We start from the raw sequence: 22441 nt of genomic DNA on the forward strand, positions 1-22441 counted from the left end.
AATAAATAAATTAGACGAAACCCAGTTAATTAATACATATTATCACTCATCACTCTGTTTCTTCTATTATATCGTTACGCGTTACGTAACAACGTGTTTTCGGTTTCGAATTCAAATATACGTTTATTCGATGGATTATAACGACAAAAAAGTATTTATTCGGCAATGCGCGTACACCTTCCTTAAAGGCCGGCAACGCTATTGTGATTCCTCTGGTGTTGCAAGAGAATGTGGGCGGCGGTGATCACTTAACTCCAGGCGAACCGTACGCTCGTTTGTCCTGCTATTCCATAAAAAAAATGCTCCTGTGATTTAACAAGAGAATATAGGCCGCACTGGTACACCATACCAACAACATACCAACAGGTAACCCGTCTGTATGTTCGCTTATCCTTAAATGATCCGTAAATAGAAATTCATATTTAAGCCTAAATAGAAGCTAAATTTGTAACTAAAATTTTGAACGACGCGGGATTCGAACCCGCGCGTCACATTATTGTAACTGATTTCTTTTATTTATGTAAAAAAAGCACGAGTACAATGCAGTACCGCTCTACAAAGCGGCACTACAAAAGTCGGTTAAGTCGCGTTTGCCCAGTAATTTGCTACTTTCCCAAGAAAAAAAATATTACCCAATTGAAGTATGTTACCATAACTTTAAAAAAATATTTTAAGGCCCTACGTGGATTACTTCTAGACCCTTATGTTTGACGAAAACGTTATGTTTAACGATTTTTATCGTTAATTAGGACAGAAAACATTCAGTGTAAGATTTATAGAAACATCACAGATAGCGTACGAGAAGATTGCCAAAGCTGTAACATTTCAAATAAATCATCGCCGGGATTACGGGATTAAATCGACCTTGTACTTAAGGGAATCAGAAAACGTACTTTCTCTGAGCCCTTTATGGATTTGATTATGAATGCTATTCATTACACGCTTATTGAAGTGAAACTCTTGGCGTGTTGGGCATCTTTGGAGATGGGAAAAAAACTATTGATAAATGTGAACATGTATTGTGTATGTTCGTACATTGATACTAATGCATGTTTGCATTTTATGAGACGAGGAAACACCATTGAACTAGCGACACTGCTACCGTTACCGACAGCTCTGTATATTAGTGTGAACGTATATTGTGTATGTTCGTACGTCGATACTAATGGATATTTGTATTTTATGGGACGAGGAAAAACCGTTGAACTAGCGACACTGCTACCGTTACCAACAGCTCTGTATATTAGTGTGAACGTAGATTGTGTATGTTCGTACGTTGATACTAATGAATGTGTGCATTTTATGAGAGGAGAAAAAACATTTAATTATCACTAGTTATACCGTTACCGACACCTTGCTTTTTTTTTGGGATAAGAATCTATTTATTTTTGGGTCCCATTACGTAATTGTTTAAGTTATCATTTCTGTAGACATTCTCAGAGTGCCACTGTTTTTTTTATTAATATACTTGTGATCACCGTATTAAAACCATTATGTCAATTAAATAATTTATTTTGTTTTCCCTTTAGAAAAATCTCTAAGGAATAATATAATCTTTAAGGAGAAACGCTAAAATCTAATGTTGAGTTTTGCCGATTCTTCTCAACAATGGCAGCTTAAGGAATCGGTGATAGTGTAAAAATGTAATTACTAATCAAAAGTGCCTCTACATAAACTTTGACTATAGTTTTTATATTATTTGTCATACTAAAGCGTTTGTTTGATGTTTGCTCCAAGCCAATTAATGTATAATTGTTTTAAATACTGCACTATTGAGATCTTAATTTTTCTACAACTCCATTTTGTTCCGCAAGGATATTATTGTTAAATTAATTTCAAAAAACAATACTATGTTATGAATAAGGCGAAGCAATTACTAGAATAGCAGAAAGCTTACAGTTAACAAATTTAAAATTAAAATATTCAAAATAAAACTGTGATCACTCATAAAATCAAGCATCATTTAAACTGCCGCCTATTAAAAAGAGAATGGTCGCGAGTTTATTGCAAACATAAAACACGCCGCGTTAATCTCTACAATTTACACGTAACGTGAAAGCAAACGCACACACACACGCATTCATAACATTAGTGAGGATTACAGAGGGGTTGGCAGTGGCAGCCCTACGTATCAGCGGGGGGCCGCGGTGCGCGGGGGACAGGGGACACGCAGTCAGTGTAGCGCCGCGCCCTGGACGCCCGTCTTACGTAACAGCCATGACGAGCTGATGGCTACCTTCGTCTGGTTGCTGGTTGCTTGCTGCCTTCTCCGCGCCGCCGCAGCTGGCAACCCTGACGCGAAAAGACTTTACGACGACCTCCTCTCGAATTACAACAAACTCGTGAGGCCGGTGGTAAACACTACGGATGTTCTTCGTGTATGCATCAAACTTAAACTGAGCCAGCTTATTGATGTCGTAAGTACAGTGCGCATTTGCATTTCCTTAACTGAGATATAACTCTGATAAAACATCGCTTAAGGCGATAGTCACTGACGATAACCGCTAACTAGTTTGAAAAACTTTATCGGCAAGACAAGCATACTTAAAAAACAATATCTGAAATTACTTAATCTTAAGTTAACGTTTTAATCAAGGCTATTAGCTCCAAGAGTAATCCTCTAAAAACTTAAGATTTATTAATGTCTGTATGAGTGTGTAAAAGTTTATCGGTCTATCACATATTCTGTATAATATACACTAAATCAACAGAACACTAAATAAAAGAGAAATGTCCCCAAAGATCGCGTTACATAATTGTGATTTGGGAAGTTGAAAACTGTATCTTCAAGACAACGCACCAATCAATAATCTATCATTTAAGATATCTCCCTATTTGCAGCATCCCGTGTTACGTACAGTTTAGCATTGACTTGAAAAAATCTCAGCATTTTAAGAAGATCACCTTAAGTTCGTAGAAAATTCTCCATCACAAGAATAATATATGCATACTTATAAAACAGTAATGGTAATTTTGCCTCTCCTAGAGTTTAAGAAATAATCCATATTATTTATATTCTTTAACGGTCGTTTTCAATAACCTGTCTATCCTTAGTTTAACTTACTAGAGGTAGACAAATCTATCCTGTTACGCTTACTTACATTTCAATAACCTATCGATATTAAGCATAGAAATATAACTATATTGGACATAACTATGGATAGATAAGATCTGACATTAAACGATGACAGCAACGTATCCATAATTAAAGATACGTTATTGAAAACTGCCGTAAATTGTCTAAGATCTTACCCCAAGACTTTTATCGAATGTCTTCTTACAGATAATATTCTTTTAAATATGGTTTACATAAGATTTAGCATATTTAAGCATTGGGAAGTCGTACGAAGAACTAATAAATACTCCTTAAATTACAAACGAACTAATATAAAAACTGTATAGAACTTATTCGTCTTGGAAAAAATCTCAGAGAGAATCGATACATTTAAAATTTTCTGATATAATGAATTAAAGGGAAAAATGTTACATTGCATCTTGTCTAGTCTCTAGTCTTCTTGGATTTATATTTCATTCGATTATAATTTTCTTCAATCTGAAAGTTGTGTGATTTATCTAAATAAATCGTAGACGACATTTATTAAAATAATCGACTTTTTATAGAAAAAACTGTTTAGAATAATATAACGACTTCAAACACTGCATATAATTTATTGTTCAAAATATATTTTGTCTAAAACATTTTGATGTTTGTGCTATGTTAACAGTAAACGCATATTAATAGGTTAAACATAAAAGTTAAGTAATCAATCATTCAATACTTAATCAATAGATTAGGCCGGCAAATCTCCTGTGATTCTTCTGGTGTTGCAAGAGAATATGGGCGGCGGTGATCACTTAACACTAGGTGACCCGTACGCTCGTTCGGCATCTTTTATTTTAATTGTTTACAGTCGCTTTACTATCCAATATTAAAAAAATACTCAAATGTTAATTCCGTTAACGCCTTTGTGGAATAATTAACATAACATTTAGATAGTACTAATATTATGGTCAATACGAAATAGATTAGTCCCATGTACCACCATATTTAAATTGTTGTAGAGAAAACAAATTTTATTTTTCTGTTTGGTTACCTTTCCAATTTTAAGTTACCTTATGTGGCAATGGTGATGATGCCAAACGGAGGACAAACGAGTGTTAAGTGATTACCGCCGCCCACATTCTCTTGCAATACCAGAGGAATAACAGGAGCGTTGCCGGCCTTTAAGAAAAGTGTACGCGCTTTTTTTTAAGCAGAAATGTCATATCGCCCCGGAAACACCGCACAAGGAAGTTGATTCCACAGCTTTGTAGTACGTAGAAGAAAGTTCCTTGAAAACTGCACTGTAGAGGCCACACATCCAGTACATGGAGATGACATCCTAAATTTGTGGCGTGTCGTGCGAAGATGGAATACGGCGGTATGAATCAGGTTAAACAGTTCGGAACACTCTCCGTGATGAATGCGATAGAAAACACACAATGAAGCAATAAAACACATTGCATATATTATATACTGTAAGCCCGAATACGGCTACGATATATGGTTCTGTCAAAGAGTCCCGAAATCCACCTTCTAGCTACCTCACATAAAAAATAATAATCAAATAGCTCGACGATACAATTCACACGTTACTTAGTTTTCAATTCTATCGGCAGTCCAAAAAAAAGCCTTGCCTTTTTTGATCCAGAGTGGAGTGAGGGACTTAAAATTAATCCTTTGCGTAGCGAGGGATTCAACGGGGAGTATGTCACTCTAGTTTAAAATAAAGTCTCTACGAGGTGAACATTTTACTTTTTATCACCTCTGTCGAGAACAAAGCAAATAAACATTTATTTATTTATTTACAGCTAGGAATAGAAGAATACAATCATAGAAGTGCAAAGTAGCAATTTGATTAATATACGCAGACTACACAAATAGATTTAATAATTTATTGTAAATTAGTAATATATTTAATTACATTTACTAATAAACAATACAGTTGTCATAAATTTCTTGTATTGTTCAAGGGGTGTAGGTAAAAGACTGACTCTGTGTCAATTTTTTTTTATTTTGCTAGCGCTCGGCTTACTATCAATCGGCCTTTTACTAGATCATTCAATGTTCGTAATTGGAACTCCATTATATGATATGAATATCCACCTACAAAATTCGAATTCAAATCCATAGGCTTTAAATATCTTATTTATCCCCTACATTCATAGCGCCATTTTAGGCTCATTTTAAATAGACATGATAAAAACATAGACAAACACTCAATAATTTGGTCTAGCAGTGCATAGAAATTAATCTTTGACATGTTGCTTTTCGACTTTTTCTCGACTCGGGTTATATTTTAATGGGACACCACGGTGGCACAACCAGTCGCCGCTACCAGCAAAATATATACAGCTCTAAAGAGGGTTATTTACATATCCTTTCTAATTCAGCAAAGCCCCCGCGCCGCGGTATGCCTGAGATCGGCGTGATTAAGGCGCGGGGGCAGCGGTCTCTCAATGCTAATAATTTTACGTGTATCCTAATTATAAATTGCTTATAATTAGGGTGATTTGAGTGAATATATCAGAAAGCTATTGAAAAAACCTATAAGACCATGTAAAATAAACCATTTTATAAACAAAATAAGGGTTAGAACTTGGTCAGGGCGTAGTGTGCCGTACGGCACTTTCGATTTTGGTGTATCTTAAAAATCTAGTGACCTGGGGCACTTGCCGATTTCGGAAGGCTAGTGTCCGTGTGGTTGTGCAACCAACTTCGTAGCGCGACCAGCTTACCCTTGTAATGACTATGGTAATTGTATGGTGTCTAGTTTGGTAGCTTACGGCCCAACCAGTCGCGCCATTGTAGTCTCCCTGTGAAATATATTCCTTTGGGGTAGCAATTGTTTCCGAAGATTCCTTGAGATAGTTGAGAAGTAAATAAAATGTAAACTGCTGACATAAACACTTTCATACTCACTTATGTGAAACTTACACCAATTAAGTTGCTCATTCAGACTATATGCGTCCTGAGAATGTCTGCAATAAACTTGCCACTTGCAACTATTGCTCGTAGCACAAAGAAGAGCACGTTTCAATGTAAAGTTTTTGTAACTTGTGTGAGTGCTGTTACGGTCTCACAAATCACTCACGTTCGCTTTCAATTAAGTGTTCGATGAACTTTTCTTGTAACAGTATCACAAGGCCTTTGGTTTAGTTGTACATGTGCCCCTCGAGGGCCATCGAGTTGCGGGTTTGGGGTACATTGCATGTTTTAACTTGTGTCAACAACATTAGTCTTAATAATCTTAGTCTTAATTAACTTAATATTGTCGTTTACAGATCATTAGTGGAGATATATAATGCCAAGATTAATGCAAGCACCCATCAAAAGATACTTACGAAGTTTTGATTTTTGATTATTTGATTTGTACTCAGTAATCTTACTTACTTGGTTAAGTCGAGTTGGTAAGACTTATATTGGGCGATATACATGCTTTTATAAAACGATCCCAGACAACAAAGGTGTTACGACATTCAAAATAATTGTTAAAACCGTATGTGTTGTAAAGATAACATAATATTTTTATGATACCACAGACTTTTATTGTACGATTCTTTAATATTGTTACTAAATTTAAAAAAATAAGCCCGATGTGTTTCCTGCGCCCATTCTTCTCAGGTCTGAGGCACACTATTTCAAATGGGAGGTAGTTTTTACGTTCTTTAAGAGATTTTAAATAACAATATTTGAATTTGTATTTATTGCGGCATGTGTTATAATAGCTTAATAGAACATTGTCTCTCCACTATCATCATATTATTCGGAGGACAGAGGCCTCCCCTAAAGATCTTCACGACGATTGTGTGCCTGCACTGCCCTCATCCAACCTATTCCGGCGATTTTGACTAGATCGTCGGTCCATCTTTTGGGAGGGCCTACCAACACTGCGTAGCGAAAGGACGTGGTCGCTATTCGAGGATTTTACTGCCCAAACGGCCAACTGTCTGTCTATGTGCCCTGCCCATTGCCACTTTAATTTAGCAATCATCTGTGCGGTGATATGGCGATGACTTTGTTCCCGTGCGGATCTCCTTATTTCTGACTGGATCTTGCAGGGAGACTCCGAGCAATGCCCTCTCTTATTCATCCCAAAATATTTTTGGTCAAGGCTATTTTAATATAACCGTAATGCTTTCTTTTGATGCCAGAGGCATCACAGGAACGTTGTGGGTCATTCATAAAGAATTTGCCCTGTGCTGCCCCGGGGCGTAAAAAGAATAGGGTAGTCCCAGGTCCAAGGGTGTCGTAAGAGGCGACTACGGGCTTTTTGAAAGTTGGGAGAGTCACGCTGCTGTCTTATGAAGTCAGTACAATCGGGCCAGACTCGTCCGGGTTACTTACCACACTCGCACAGAATACCGGCGTGAAGTAGCGGCCTAGTGCCGCTATGTTTCGCATAGGTTAGTGTCGAGGACCGGAGGCCATTCCCCCGCGTCCTCCCCCCCCCCCCAACGAAATATGAGAGCGGTATTTAAAGAGAAATTACCCCAGGAGAGTACCGGCTCTTGTAGAGCCGGAGAATCCCTCCCCGAGCATTCGCGCTCGGGCTGCCCCTCGTATTCTGGGGAGGGCACAGTACCGCGTATGTCACAGGACAAACAGGGCAGCAACACCACGGCACCCCGCTCCACGCTTAATGTGGACTTTTGTAACATCCGGGGAATTCACTCCAACTTAAACGCCGTCCACCACCACCTTGAGACGGCGCAACCGGCCTTGTTTTTCCTTACGGAGACGCAGATATCTCGACCTAGCGATACGTCATATTTAACGTACCCCGGGTACAAAATTGAGCATAATTTCATGCCTCATGCCGAGGTATGTGTGTACGTTAGGGAGGATATCTGCTGTCGCCGTCTCGGCAATTTTGAGGGTAGGGGCCTGTCTACTCTCTGGCTCCGCGTAGATTTAGAGGACCGCGTCCGCATCTATGCGTGTGTCTACAGGTCCCATAGTGGTAACACAGAAACGGATCACCTCATGGGCTGCGATCAAGCGGCATTTGATGACGTGCATTTGCTCAGATCCCCTCCGCTAAAATCGTAGTCTTGGGTGATTTCAACGGGCACAATGCCGCATTCGGCATTCGGTACGTGATCCAAGCCATTGCTTGGATCACGTACCACAGACAGACTACGCAGGGCGATCTGTGCATAATTTTGCATTGGCGTATGGTCTGTCCCAATTGGTTGAGTCGCCGACGCGGCTCCCGGATGTGGATAGCCACATGCCGTCCTTATTAGATCTTCTGCTGACTACAGATCCCGATGGTTACCAGGTCTTTGTCGACGCCCCTCTCGGAACGTCCGACCATTGCCTGGTCAGGAGTGTAGTGCCTATCCGACGCCAACGTCGCAGACCACCAGCGACCCGCTGCGTTTGGCACTACAAGTCAGCAGATTGGGATAGGATGCGTTCCTTTTTTGCATCCTACCCTTGGGGCAGGGTTTGTTTCCCTTCGGATGATCCTAGTGCCTGCGCCGTTGCAGTAGCCGATGTGATACTGCAGGGCATGGATATTTTTATACCAAGCTCTGTAGTACCGATCGGTGGCAGATCACAGCCCTGGTTCGATGCGTCAGTTAAAGCAGCATCTGACTGCAAAAAACAGGCGTATCGAACTTGGGTTGCGGCGCTGGGCTCAAAGGATCCGAACTGCAAAGTTCTGAAGAGGAAATATAACCGTGCCTCCAGATTTTTTAAGCGGCAAATCACCCGTGCGAAATCGAAGCACGTCGTCAAAATTGGCGAGCAGCTTTCCAGTTAGCCGACCGGACCACGCAAGTTCTGGTCGTTGTCAAAAGCTGCTCTTGGTAACTTCAACCAGCCGTCCATGCCGCCGTGGCACATGAGGAATGACACCCTGGCCCATACGGCAAAAGAGAAAGCCGAGCTCCTGTGCACTCTTTTTGCCTCCAACTCGACTCTTGACGACAACGGAAAAACACCGCCGACCATCCCGCGGTGTCAGAGCTCCATGCCTGAAGTACAGTTCCGACAGAAAACTGTTAGGTGAGCTCTGTTTTCGTTGGACGTCAGGAAGTCGAGCGGGCCGGATGGCATTTCTCCAATCGTGCTTAGAACGTGTGCCCCTGAGTTGACGCCGGTGCTAACGCGTTTATTTCGGCACTCTTATTCAAAAGGCGTAGTCCCTGATTCATGGAAGTCAGCCCTTGTCCATCCGATCCCAAAAACAAGAGAAAGTTCGGATCCGGCAAACTACAGGCCTATTGTTATTACCTCCCTACTCTCATGGAGAGCATAATCAACCGCCAGCTCTTGGTATACCTTGAGGGTCACCAGTTGATCAACGACCGGCAGTACGGCTTTCGCCATGTTCGGTCGACTGGCGATCTTCTGGTATACCTAACACATAGATGGGCGGCGGCTATTGAAAGCAAGGGGGAAGGCCTGGCAGTTGGTCTGGATATAGCGAAGGCCTTTGATCGTGTATGGCACAAGGCGCTCCTCGCAAAACTTCCATCATTTGGGCTTCCCGAGAGCTTATGCAAGTGGACCTCCAGCTTCCTCAATGGGCGCAGCATACAGGTCGTTATCGACGGTTATTGCTGGAATCCCAAGCCCGTGAACGCTGGAGTGCCCCAAGGCTGTGTGCTATCTCCCACGCTGTTTCTTCTGCATATCAATGATATGTTGGACACCGCCAACATGCATTGCTATGCAGACAACAGCACTGGTGATGCCGTATACACGGGCCATGTAGGTCTCTCTCGGGAAAACGTCGACCAGTGCCGGGAGAAACTTGTTTCTTCTATCGAGTCCTCTCTCGAGAAGTTCGCGGAATGGGGTAAGTTGAACCTTGTCCAATTTAACCCCCAGAAGACTCAAGTTTGCGCGTTTACCACTAAAAAAACCCCATTTGCCGTATCACCGCTCTTCGAGAACACATCCCTTAAAGCCTCGCCTAGTATCAGAATACTGGATCTGGAGGGCAAAGCCAAACTGGCTTCAATGAAACTGGGCGTCATAAATAGAGCACGGCAATACTTCAAGCCGGCCCACATTCTAGCGCTCTACAAAGCGCAGGTCCGGCCTCACATGGAGTATTGCTGTCATCTCTGGTCTGGCGCACCCCAGTATCAGCTCGATCCATTTGACCGCGTGGAATGCAGAGCAGCTCGAATTGTCGGGGACCTAGTACTCTGTGAACGGCTGGATCACTTGGCGTTGCGTAGAGACGTCGCTTCATTGTGTGTCTTCTACCGCATTTATCACGGGGAGTGTTCCGAAGAGCTGTCCAACCTGATTCCTGCCGCCGAATTTCATCTTCGCACGACAGGCCACAAGTTACGATATCATCCCCACCATCTGGATGTGTGGCGGTCCTCCACAGTGCGGTTGTCAAGGAGCTTTCTTCCTCGTAGCTTGCAAAAATCAGTGCTGAAATATTTCGTACAAAGCAGAACAGCATCAATTACTCTGTCTACAAAGGTATGATACAGCATAGAATTCTTCGTTATAACTTCATAAAGTATGCTCTTGAGGGGAACCGGCTTCTAGTGAAAGAAGGATTAAATAGGGCAGAGGGAAAATCTCTGGGCTCTGAAGGGCTCTGTTTAGAATGGTAGTAACGCCTTAGTATTGCCTTCTTATTATTATAAAATATGCATATTTAGATAATGCTGAGTGCAATTAAATTGAAATTTTTGTTCAAAATAGGGTATGAACAAAAATTTGGGAAACAAAATTTTATGAAGCCACAATCTGAGAGTTGAACAAAGCATACAAGATTTTATGAAGATATGGCACTCGAACGGTTAGCGCACTTGGAAGAGCAGTCGCACGGAACGCGAGAGGTCGTGGGTTCGAGGCCCGCAACGTTAAAAAATTTTGTTTTCAAATTTATTTTAGGATATGAAATCACTTATCAAACGTCAAACTCTACCACCCATTCGAACATTTATGGCTTAGACCTGAGAAGAACTCCAGAAACTCTGCGGGCTTCTTTTTTTATAAAATTTCAATCTACAGTAAAATTTATAATTGAAATAGCCTGTGGTATCATTATGTTATGGATAGTAAGTAAGTAACTTTTATGACATAAACGTCTTTATACAATTCGTTATCGTAAACCACGGACTAGTAAAATAATAAGGACTCCGTGTCACCTTACATTACAGTGTAGCACCAAAACAAGCCGATTGACGTGTAAATACATAGCCCCACGCACACACTTACACTACTAGAGGGCGATAGGCGGCTTACGAGAGTTGTCATCGTCTGTGACAGATGAGTTTGCGTCTCAATATAATATTTTAAAAATGCCGTCGTGCGTTGTGAAAATGTGTAAAAACGATACAATATAAGTATTTTTGGCCATATATGATTATTTAAGGGAGAAAAAGTGGTGTAACTAGTATCCCCCGTAACCGCACACACACTAGCATAACGCTGCTTCACTTGCTAATATCACGGCGCGGAGTTCTTCTTTTTTTACTCGTCCGTGATCGTAAACATATAGTTTAGTTATAATATAAAATCTGATGACCATGCGATATGTATTTAAGTTTTAGTTTTGTGATATTTTCGGATATATCATTTTGTTTAAATAAGTGCTGCAGAAAATAAAGGTTGCGTACCTCTATTATCCCAATTTTTTGTAATTTCATTCATTTTCCGAGAAGATTCCTCTGGTATTGTAAAATATTGATTTTTTTTTCTCCTCTTCCGTAAAACTATAGACTCTTTTAAATAAAAGTAAATAAAAAAAGTTGTGACACATTTACGGTTTATCAATGTTAATATCATAAAAATATTTATCACCACAATAGCCTTACAATATCAAGTATATTGTAAGGTTGTCGTGGTTTTTGAACTTATTTAGAACATACAGATGGACACTTTTCCAACTTTTCTCCCATATGAGACTATACTCCTTACCTCTACCCTCCATACACGCTAGGAATTCTTTTCTTTTTTTTTATGGAATAGGAGGACAAACGAGCGTACGGGTCACCTGGTGTTAAGTGATCACTGTCACCCACAATCTCTTGCAACACCAGAGGAATCATAGGAGCGTTGCCGGCCTATAAGGTTTACGCGCTTTTTTTGAAGGTACCCATGTCGTATCGTCCCGCAAACACCGCACAAGGAAGCTCATTCCACAGCTTTGTAGTACGTGGAAGAAAGCTCCTCGAAAACCGCATTGTGGAGGACCGCCACACATCCAGATGGAGGGGATGATATCCTAACTTGTGGCGTGTCGTGCGAAGGTGGAATTCGGCGGCAGGAATTAGGTTAAACAGCTCTTCGGAACACTCCCTGTGATAAATGCGATAGAAGACACACAATGAAGCGACATCTCTACGCAACGCCAAGTGACCCAGCCGCTGTTCACAGAGCGTTGGGACTATTCTAGCACTATTCTGTTGTATTCTTCCTATTGTGGCTCCTGTCCTCCACGTTTAAGTAGACCACCAAGCTTAGAGTATATTATTTGATCGGTGTTATCCGATTTACCAGTGTTTACCAGCATTTTGAACATTTAACTAGATAACGCAAATATTGTCAAATTTCATAAATCGGGCTGTCACTTAGCTGTCAGGTGTTCTAGTACGTTCTAAATCTATGATACCCATCGAATAAGATAAATAAAATACAGATATCTGCTGTAAAGTAAAATAATTGATCTTTTAAATTTTAATACGAATCATTTATAAATTAAAAATACATTGTATTTCAAAGTAGACAAGAATTTTATGCTAAAATATAATTTTTCTTTCAACAACATTTTTCACACCGTATTGTTTAAAACGGCCTTTGTGAAAGATAAGCCGATAGTGAATAGGAAAAAGCGGCTTTAAGTCGAAGCTCTGGCAGTAACCTCATTACACCCTGACAACTTAAAGCGCTACAGAAATATCTTTCGAACCGAACAAATGGCGTAGTTTCATTCCATTCCATTCTTTTGCGATTGTGCTCTGGCGCATAGGAAGGTTCTTATATATTTAAGCTTTGAAGATAAGAATGTTGCATTTAGAGAGATACTCACGAAAAGCTTTGGATTGAGTAATTTATCTGGTAAATGTAAAAAGAAAATACTAATAATAAGTATCATTTCCATGACCTGGATGAATAAAGTGATATTGATTTGATTTAATTTAATTTAACAGGCCTTTACTAAAACGAACATCTAAGTTTAGATTATTTAGAACCCAGATTTTATGTCAATAGATGCTCAATCAATTTCAATGTAATTTCCAAATACAGAATATGAAACGCCACGTCAAAATAATAGAAAATAATATTAAATTATTTGTAAAAATCTCGATTCACGAAGTATGTTCGGGAAAAACTCCAAAAAACTGAATAATAGGCTCAGAAAATTAAAGTCAATTAAAATTTCTATACTGAGTGCAATTTGATTCGACTTGAAATATAGGTTAGTTTTTATTTCGATTCGTGACCGTATTTTTATTTAATTTTATGTTTGTATGAATTTATCCATGACATTAATTTATGCCGCACTCAAAATAAAAAAATCTGCGCACTTCACTATCAAGCCGGCGGCCGCTATAACCTGAAGTCCCCCCTCCCTTTTTCCGTTTACTTTTGTATACATCCCATTTCTTCTATCATCCCAGTCTTAGTTCTAATCTGTACAGAATTTAACGGAATTTTATTATTCTGTGAATTCTAAGTAGAATAGCAATTCATAATAGTCAAATAAGGCGAGTAACCGAATGATGTCGTGTGGATTTCGTCGTTGGGCAATAGCCCAATTCACACGAAATCCACGTTGGTGTCACGTTACTTTTCTCGAATTGGTACAAATGGAGCTATGGAGCCTAAAAGGCCTGCGAGTTAACTGGCCAAAGAACTCAAATATTCGTTAAGAAAGGCTAATTTAAATAAGAAAATAAATGCCTATCCTATGTTTGTAATTCCACTATCCAGAATTAATGTGGGCCGGATCACAGCTATTTCCAGCCTCTGTAGGTCACATAACGGACCAAATCTCAGGATATTGATTCAAACTTGCTGTTTGATAAATATAGAAGAATTGCTTGAGGTTAATGTAGGTATTTATTCTTATAAATAATTATTATAATTCACTTACATGATAACTTCAAACTATATATTCACATGAAACGTAAAAAACAAGATGGTACGAAGTACATAATAATATATCAGTATTTTTTTTAGTCAGTTTAATATATCTTCATTTCCTTCATTTTGCAGATTTCTGTCAACACTTTAGTCGTAGATGAAATTTGTGCCAAAGAACCTACCGGAAGACTCATAAATTTAAAAATGAAAAATGATAGATTTTTTTTGAATAGACAATTTCATAAAAGTTTTAATATTTCTAGTATGTTTAGGGTATATATAACATTTTAACTGATTTTGTATTAAGGATGTAATGTTTAATTTTTTGTATTTATATATTGATTTCGACTCTTTGATTTCTTTAGTAAGTTTGTTATAAAGCTCCTTCATACATAATATTCTTTCTTTCGTAATTAGTCCTTGAACAGATTGAGATTATGTCGTTAGTGTTTCTGAGTTGAATTTTATGTACTAGTTTCGTTTTGAAAAAGGAGAATGACCAGCATTGTATGGAGCTTGGGCCACTTACAAATGTTTTTGTCTCGATAAATGTTACCATATTATATAATCATTCACAAAAATTTTTATCTGTTAGAAATCCTAGATTAAGAGAAAAACAGTTTTTAATAATGTAAGGTTAGGTTGTTAAGAAGGTAGCGCACGTTGGCATGAATTTTACAACCTATGGTGGGTACCTACAAAGTATTCCGAGCCATTAACCAAGCATGATATAAAGAAAGGTGTAAGAGCTGCATATATTTTTAAATAGGTAATAAACAACACTCACTGTAATAGTTTTAGTATTAAGGAGGAAATATAATTAGTATCTCAACTCGACGTAAAAAACACAAAACAACGGCATGGGATTGAAATAAAATTCAAATATCCTTTGCTGTTGCGAATTACGTGTAGGTATTTAGTACGCAAAAAATGACGCTGGTTTAAACCTCAGATCCATCACATGATGTTTCGGTTTGATTTTAAGTGGTTAGTGAGATTTATTTTAAAAAAATGATCTCTTTATATGTACTGTCTACTGTGAAGATGTCACTCATAATGAATTATGATTCGATTAATTGAATGATTGAATTAACAGAAATGATTAGCGATCGATATTTTATTTCAATATTTTTTAAAATAAATAAAATAAAAAAGAGTTTTGTTTTTTAAAATCAAAAAGAATACTCGGGATAGGATGCACATTATTTTTAGTCCCAAAGTGCTTTACTTTTTCATAAAATAAATTATTCATATAATAAAACATTGGTCAGGTTTGAGGTTTCATCTAGAGATACAGTGCGCCTAAGACTAGTTGACCAACCTAACATTAACTAAGTAATTGAAATTAATGATTCAATTCAAATTGTCTTGCAACCCATAACACAGGCAATGCCTAATTTGGGGCAAGATAATCTGTGTAAAAGTGTGTCAACATTATTATATTATTACTAGCTGACCCAGCAAACGTTGTATTGCCAATATTAAAATAGCGATGCAAAACTAACTGTTGAGCGTAGATGAGTGAAAATTTGAAGTTCTATGTATTTTTAATGCTGACTCATAATCAAACAAATTAAAAAAAAATAATTGTCAAAAAAATTAAAAAAGAAATTCGTGTGGACCACCCTTAACATTCAGGGGAATGAAAAATAGATGTTGTCCGATTCTCAGACCTACCCAATATGCATTCAAAATTTCATGAGAATCGGTCAAGCCGTTTCGGAGGAGTTCAAAGTTTAACACCATGACACGAGAATTTTATATAATATTAGATTATTAATTTCATTGTAACCCCTACTCAAAATGCAATAGTTAGAAGAATAAATTAGAAGCGATGCAATAAAAGTTTAATTTTTTACAATATATAAAAAAAATAGAGTCACCTGTTCACCCCTTGGTATTTTTAGTACTTTACTCAGATTTACTACAGATAACGCGCGAGTTGAATGCAGAGTTCAGGAATGCAATAGTGTTGTAACCTAATCTAAATAATTGATAACCATAACCATGAGTGTGTCGATAAATTTAAACAATGCTTCAAGTCTCCCGTTTTAACCTAATAATTGTAGAAAGGGTTAGTAATTTAAACGCATTTAATAATATTGTAATATCTGTAATTTACAGTTTCCAGTAATAATTATAATAACAAGTGACTCAATACAATTTGGGCAGCGTTACCCCTTAGAATTCACAATAAGGAATACCTACTCGAACTAAGCGCTCTGGCATAAAAAGGGCACGACCGGCTACCGGTGATGATGCTACCAACTAACTTACACGAATCAAGTTAACTAAAGATCTAAATAATATATGCTATTGTAATAGCTATTGTTATTTCTAATCATAGTGATAATTATATTAAATAGTATTTAAATATTAACAGTAGATAAATAAATGTAATTATTAGTTGGGATATCTTATGGCAGTTCATGACATTGGTAGCGCTTGTTAACACATCAAGCTGACATAATTATATCTTAAATTTTTGTTAAAGATGAATAAAAACTCGTATTTTTGGAATGGAACGGGCCATTTTAAAAAAAAGAAAATAACACGTCGTCGCAAGTTTAGTATTAACGCGGGTAAGCGACGACTACGGCACAGCACTACACTGCAAGCGCACGAAGTGAGGCGTGCAAACAGCGGGGGGAGATGCTCCCGCACTTTACCGAAAGCCCCGACTGCATTCAACTCGCGCGCTTTTCAAATCAAATCAAATCAAAATCAGTTTATTCAAGTAGGTCACGAAAATGACACTTATGAATGTCAAAAAAATAAAATATTTTTCTTATTGAATCTACAGCTACTTCGTAAAGGGTTGAGAAGAAGTAGCAAGAAACTCATTGCCACTCTTTTATATCAAGATTTACAGATCATTTCAATTAGTTACAATATAATATGTAAAATGTAAAATGATGCAACAAACACACTCAAACGTCAAATAGTCAATGTCTTACACGAGTAAGTCAAAAAAATAAATGTAAATTAATACAAAAGTTATTGTGTACAGTAGCTGCATCATCCACATACACCTTTTTGTAGTTTTATAATTATTTGTTGAGATTGTTGGAAAAATACAACTGTTATAACTCAATATTGCAAAGCAGTGAGAAAGACAAACACTGAAGTTTATAAATATGATGTAAATCCAAAACAAATCTTAGTAAATATTAAAGATGGCGACCCTTGCCGGCCGTCAAGAATAATAAAAGGGATTTAGGTTTACCGCCTCGCCGCGCCCGAGGCCTTCCAAAATAAAAACAAGCATCATGTTATTATTTTGATAAACGTTTATCTTACTTGATGCTTCGATGTTTTGATATTTATGTGACAGCTTGTGAGTTTTATCACGAACGTAACTAGTGGAGTGCGTAATATACTCCTTTAAAGAGCTTATTGCAAATCTATTAAATACTCTTACTAAAAATTGTAAGCTAGTGATGAAACTAGCCTAAATTGGATTCTAAATAAGACAGACAACTCGCTTTCTTAAAAAAAAGGTTAATAATAATAATAATAATTGACCCTGAGCCAACGTTTCGTGACGTGTGTTAAAATTTAATAAACAAATTAAATTACGCGCGTTCTTCTCAGCTATGAAGCATAAATTTTCGAATGGCATGTAGTTTTTGATTTTCAATAAGTTTTTTACTTAGATAATTTTTAAGTGTAAGTAGAGCCTCTTGCTGCTAGACAAGTGATGACAACAGGCCAGGCTTATTACTTTAGTGTGCGTGACAATCTACGTCTTACACTCGCGATTCCATATGTCACTTTCTGTAAGTGTGTGTGTATTGATCAAAATAGAGGTTAACTGTTAACTTCAATATTTTTCGACGTTTTCACAGCTGTCACAGGCTATATAGACGTACATATTATCTAAGGTTATTTCATGCTTAACCTTTGAATACGAAATTGATGTGTTATGTTACTTTCGCCTTGTTCCAGAATCTCAAGAACCAGATTATGACCACAAACCTCTGGGTGGAGCAGTCCTGGTACGACTACAAGCTGCGCTGGGAACCCAAGGAGTATGGCGGGGTCCATATGCTGCACGTGCCTTCCGACCATATCTGGAGACCAGATATTGTTCTATACAACAAGTAAGAAACATTGAGAGTATGTATAAGATTATCAGTTTTACAAGATTTTGATTAAGGGATTTTTTTTTGTGCTAAGAATAATGACAGAAAAACATCTAATCGCTAATAAGAATTATGTAATTATTTTTACCTTTTTAAAATAATATAGTAAAATGAAATAATTAAAAATATAATAAATAGAATAATCTAAATCATCGCGATTTGTATGACACTTTGTGCTCGTGTGCGTGAATTGCTCACAATTGAGGTTAACTCTAAACTCAATTTTTTCGACGTTGTCATAGCTTTCATAGTCTATCTTGACGTTTAAAAGCCGTTTTCAATAATCTATCTATCCTTAGCTTAACTTGCTAGAGGTAGACAAATCTATCCTTTTACGCTTACTTACAATTCATTTACCTATTGACAGATAGCATTGGACTATAACTATATTGGACATAACTATGAATAGATAAGATCTTGTCATTAAACGATGGCAGCAATGTATCCGTAAGTTAAACTAAGGATAGATAGGTTATTGGAAACGGCCGTAATGATCCAAGGTCTAGATAGACAGCTGTGAAAACGTAAAAAAAATTGAATTCAGAATTAATCACTATTTTGAGCAATTCACACACACTTACACAAACTGTCATACAAATCGTGAGTGTAAGACGTAGCTTGTCACGCACACTAAACTAATAAACCTTGCCTGTTATAACGGTTGTCTAGAACAGCAAGAGACTATCTATACATATTAACTCTGTAAGGTAAAACAATTTTATTTCAATTTATTTATTGTTATGTTTTTCTGCCTCCTCTTAATTATACTGAATAATGTTTTAATACGTAAATAATTAATACGACTAGATTTAGACTAGTATCTTGCTGTTAGATAGTTTAAGAGTGGGAGGCTCCTCTACACAGGATGCCGGCTAGATTATGGGTACCACAACGGCGCCTATTTCTGCCGTGAAGCAGTAATATGTCAGCTGTGTTTCGGTCTGAAGGGCACCGTAGCTAGTAAAATTACTGGGCAAATGAGATTTAACATCTTATGTCTCAAGGTGACGAGCGCAATTGTAGTGCCGCTCAGAATTTTTGGGCTTTTCAAGAATCCTGAGCGGCACTGCATTGTAATGGGCTGGGCGTATCAATTACCGTCAGCTGAACGTCCTGCTCGTCTCGTCCCGTATTTTCATAAAAAAAAGACAACCGATAAAAACAGGCCAGGAATATTCGTTTAGCGTGCGTGACGAGCTACGTGTTACACTCGCGATTTGTATGACACTTTGTGAATATTTGCATGAATTGCTCAAAATAGGGGTTAGTTCTAAACTCTATTTTTTTTCGACGTTTTCACAGATGTCTAAATTTTAATGTATTAGGTTACGAACCTTCGGTTGTCTATTATTTTATTATTTCTTTTTTATTTTCCTCGCAAAATTAAATGAAAATCAGGCAAATTGTTTGAAAAGGCCAATTATTTTAATGTTTATGAGATCCTCTGTTCAAAAAAATACAAAAATGTATATTTGTACACGATGCCGGCTAGATTATGGGTACCACAACGGCGCCTTTTTCTACCGTGAAGCAGTAATGTGTAAGCATTACTGTGTTTCGATCTGAAGGGCGTCGGCCGTAGCTAGTTAAATTACTGGGCAAATAAGACTTAACATCTTATGTCTTAAGGTGACGAGCGCAGTTATAATGCCACTCAACATTTTTGGGATTTTCAATAATCCTGAGCGGCACTGCATTATAATGGGCAGTGCGTATCAATTACCATCAGCTGAATATCAATGTGACAGCTAGTATATATTATAATGTCGTTTTTGTGACAAATAGCAAGCAATTAAAGCATGGTTTTCAGTAAAATTAACTACAGTATTAATTCGGATAAATTAATTTTAATTAAAAGCTTATTAGATGAAAAGAAAAACCCCTGGACTTTAAAGATATAAATAAAAAATAAATATGTTCATTCTCCTGGTCGTATTAATTCACCAATATGTAATTATTATTTATTTATTTGGAAACAAATACAGATACACCCTTAAACATAAAGTAGATAAAGTAAAAATAGATATATGGACCCAAGGATGTCTCCTTAAACAGTTTCACTAAGTACACTAACCCCCTTATTCATAATAGTCTGCTAACTTAAAGCATTGCTAATTCTCACTCTGTCTTCTTCTATTGACCAAAGTCAGAATGAGAAAAAATACTCCTTAATATTTAAATTTACACTTAGTGGCAGACAACCAGTTAATAAATAAATCTAACATAATGCAGTTGAAGACATTGTTACAATTTAGATGAAATTACGTGATTTCTAACTTACTTTGTTTTGTGCCAGGATTTGTTTTATTCTGAGTTTGTAAGTTTTTTTTTGTTATTTATTTATAAAAAAAACATACAGGTCTAACAACAATTAATATGATAAAGTGAAAAATGAGTTTGAAGAAGGTTATATAAAATTTATTGAAGTAGGCGTTACTTTGCGGAAATCCATAATTATACAAATGATTTGAGTTGTCTTTAGTGTTGATTCCGCCAATATTTGTCTTTAAACAATTCGACACGTGTTTCGCCTCTACACGAGGTATCCTCAGGACGTGTTGTCTCGCCAAAATCTGGCACGAGACTTTTGAAAAGAAAACTCAAATCATTTGTATGAAGGTTATATATAAAATATATGAAACACAAACGAATCTGACCTACTCAGTGGTTAGTCACCTTGCCAACTGAACTAGAGGACCCGGGTTCAGCGCCCGGTAACTGCAAATATTTACATACTATGAATTTTAGTATTTGTAATACGATATACATTCATAGGTATATGAATGTATATCGTATTAAATATATCGTTGTCTTGTACCAATAGTACAGGCTATGCCGAGTTTGGGGAAAGAAAAAATGTGATAAAGTGTGTCATTTTTATATAACAATGAGTAATTAAAACTTAATATTTAACTGTTTGATGAAATGGACAAGGAATTTTAAATAACAAAAACTACAATAAATAAAATTTTATGAATGAGCATGTTTTACATTGAGATAAAGTGACAAAAAGTGATCTTTCATTACATTTAGAAACTATTATTAATATATTATTTTATACAACAGTTGTATAAAGAGGTTAAACAAACGCGAGTGGCGTGGGTTGCGTGAGACCGCAATGAATGACGCCACGAGCGTTTTTTGACCTAGTTATACAACGTGTCGCATACAATATTTTTTCTACGACTCGGTAATTAATTTTATTAATAAACAAACAAATACCACAACTTTTCGAGTTGCCGCTTAAATGGGCGGGAAAACAATGCTTTTTTAGGCCATAGAGTATAGACTTTTTCAAAGACTTAATAAAGTATGTACTTATATTAGTGATCGTTGCTATCTAAATAAATAACTTTTAATATTATTGAGACTTTGAGTGTGTGTTTCTTTTCAGTTATTATCAACCAAGGCTTACATACATATAACGCGCCCTTTTAAAATATATATAAACATAAATACAACCAATAAAACGTAGGCTAAAATGCTACAATGAATACAAAAACATACTACTTAATATCGGTTCATTTCTATGAGATCGTAATGGAAATACTGCTCGGTAAATGGCGATTTTGCTTCCAATATTCACTGAAAGGCGGAAAAAATCGCATAGCAGCTAGCACTTACTACCTACTAGTTAAGCCTGCCATACACGAGCAGCGTTAAATTAATTCAATAATTTGACAAATTGATATCACTTTATTAAATATTTATCTTCATAAAATCAGTTCATTGTCAATTAATTCACAATAGACATCGTAAACTGAATATACAATTCAGCTGAGTTTACTGTATTTTTAATGCCAGTATTTATCTATATGTATTATTGAAGATTTTAGCTAGAACCGCAATACGGCGTTGGTTTTGGATGCATTTGATTCTTAAACATATGATTTAGTTCCATCATTCACTTAACTATTCGTATTTATAATATTAGTTGTTGTCATATAAATTATCCAAGCAATCTGCCAAACTTATAATTTCAACAGGCTTTTGTTTATTAGCCACTAACTAGCTCTTACCCGAGATTTCTTCCGGATTTAACAGTGTAAATATATTAGCTGGTATCCGAATTCAAATTCAAATATTTTTATTCAAAATAGGATTCAAAATCACTTATTGAACGTCAAAAACTACCACCCATTCAAAAGAGACTGGCTTAGACCTGAGAAGAATGGGCGCA

General features: G+C 37.0%; 1 protein-coding gene across 1 annotated transcript in view; it reads left to right on the top strand.

Moving 5' to 3' along the window:
• The first annotated feature begins 2188 nt into the window (after window positions 1–2188).
• Window positions 2189–22441, top strand: part of LOC126979724 (acetylcholine receptor subunit alpha-like) — a 123838-nt gene continuing 103585 nt past the window's right edge. The window contains exons 1-2 of the mRNA XM_050829221.1: window positions 2189–2417; window positions 18065–18219. Of these exons, the coding sequence (XP_050685178.1) occupies window positions 2229–2417; window positions 18065–18219 (344 nt within the window). The 5' untranslated portion in view covers window positions 2189–2228. The remainder of the gene's footprint in view (window positions 2418–18064; window positions 18220–22441) is intronic.

The sequence above is a fragment of the Leptidea sinapis genome, chromosome 1 (assembly GCF_905404315.1).
Source record: "Leptidea sinapis chromosome 1, ilLepSina1.1, whole genome shotgun sequence".
NCBI classification, from domain to species: domain Eukaryota; kingdom Metazoa; phylum Arthropoda; class Insecta; order Lepidoptera; family Pieridae; genus Leptidea; species Leptidea sinapis.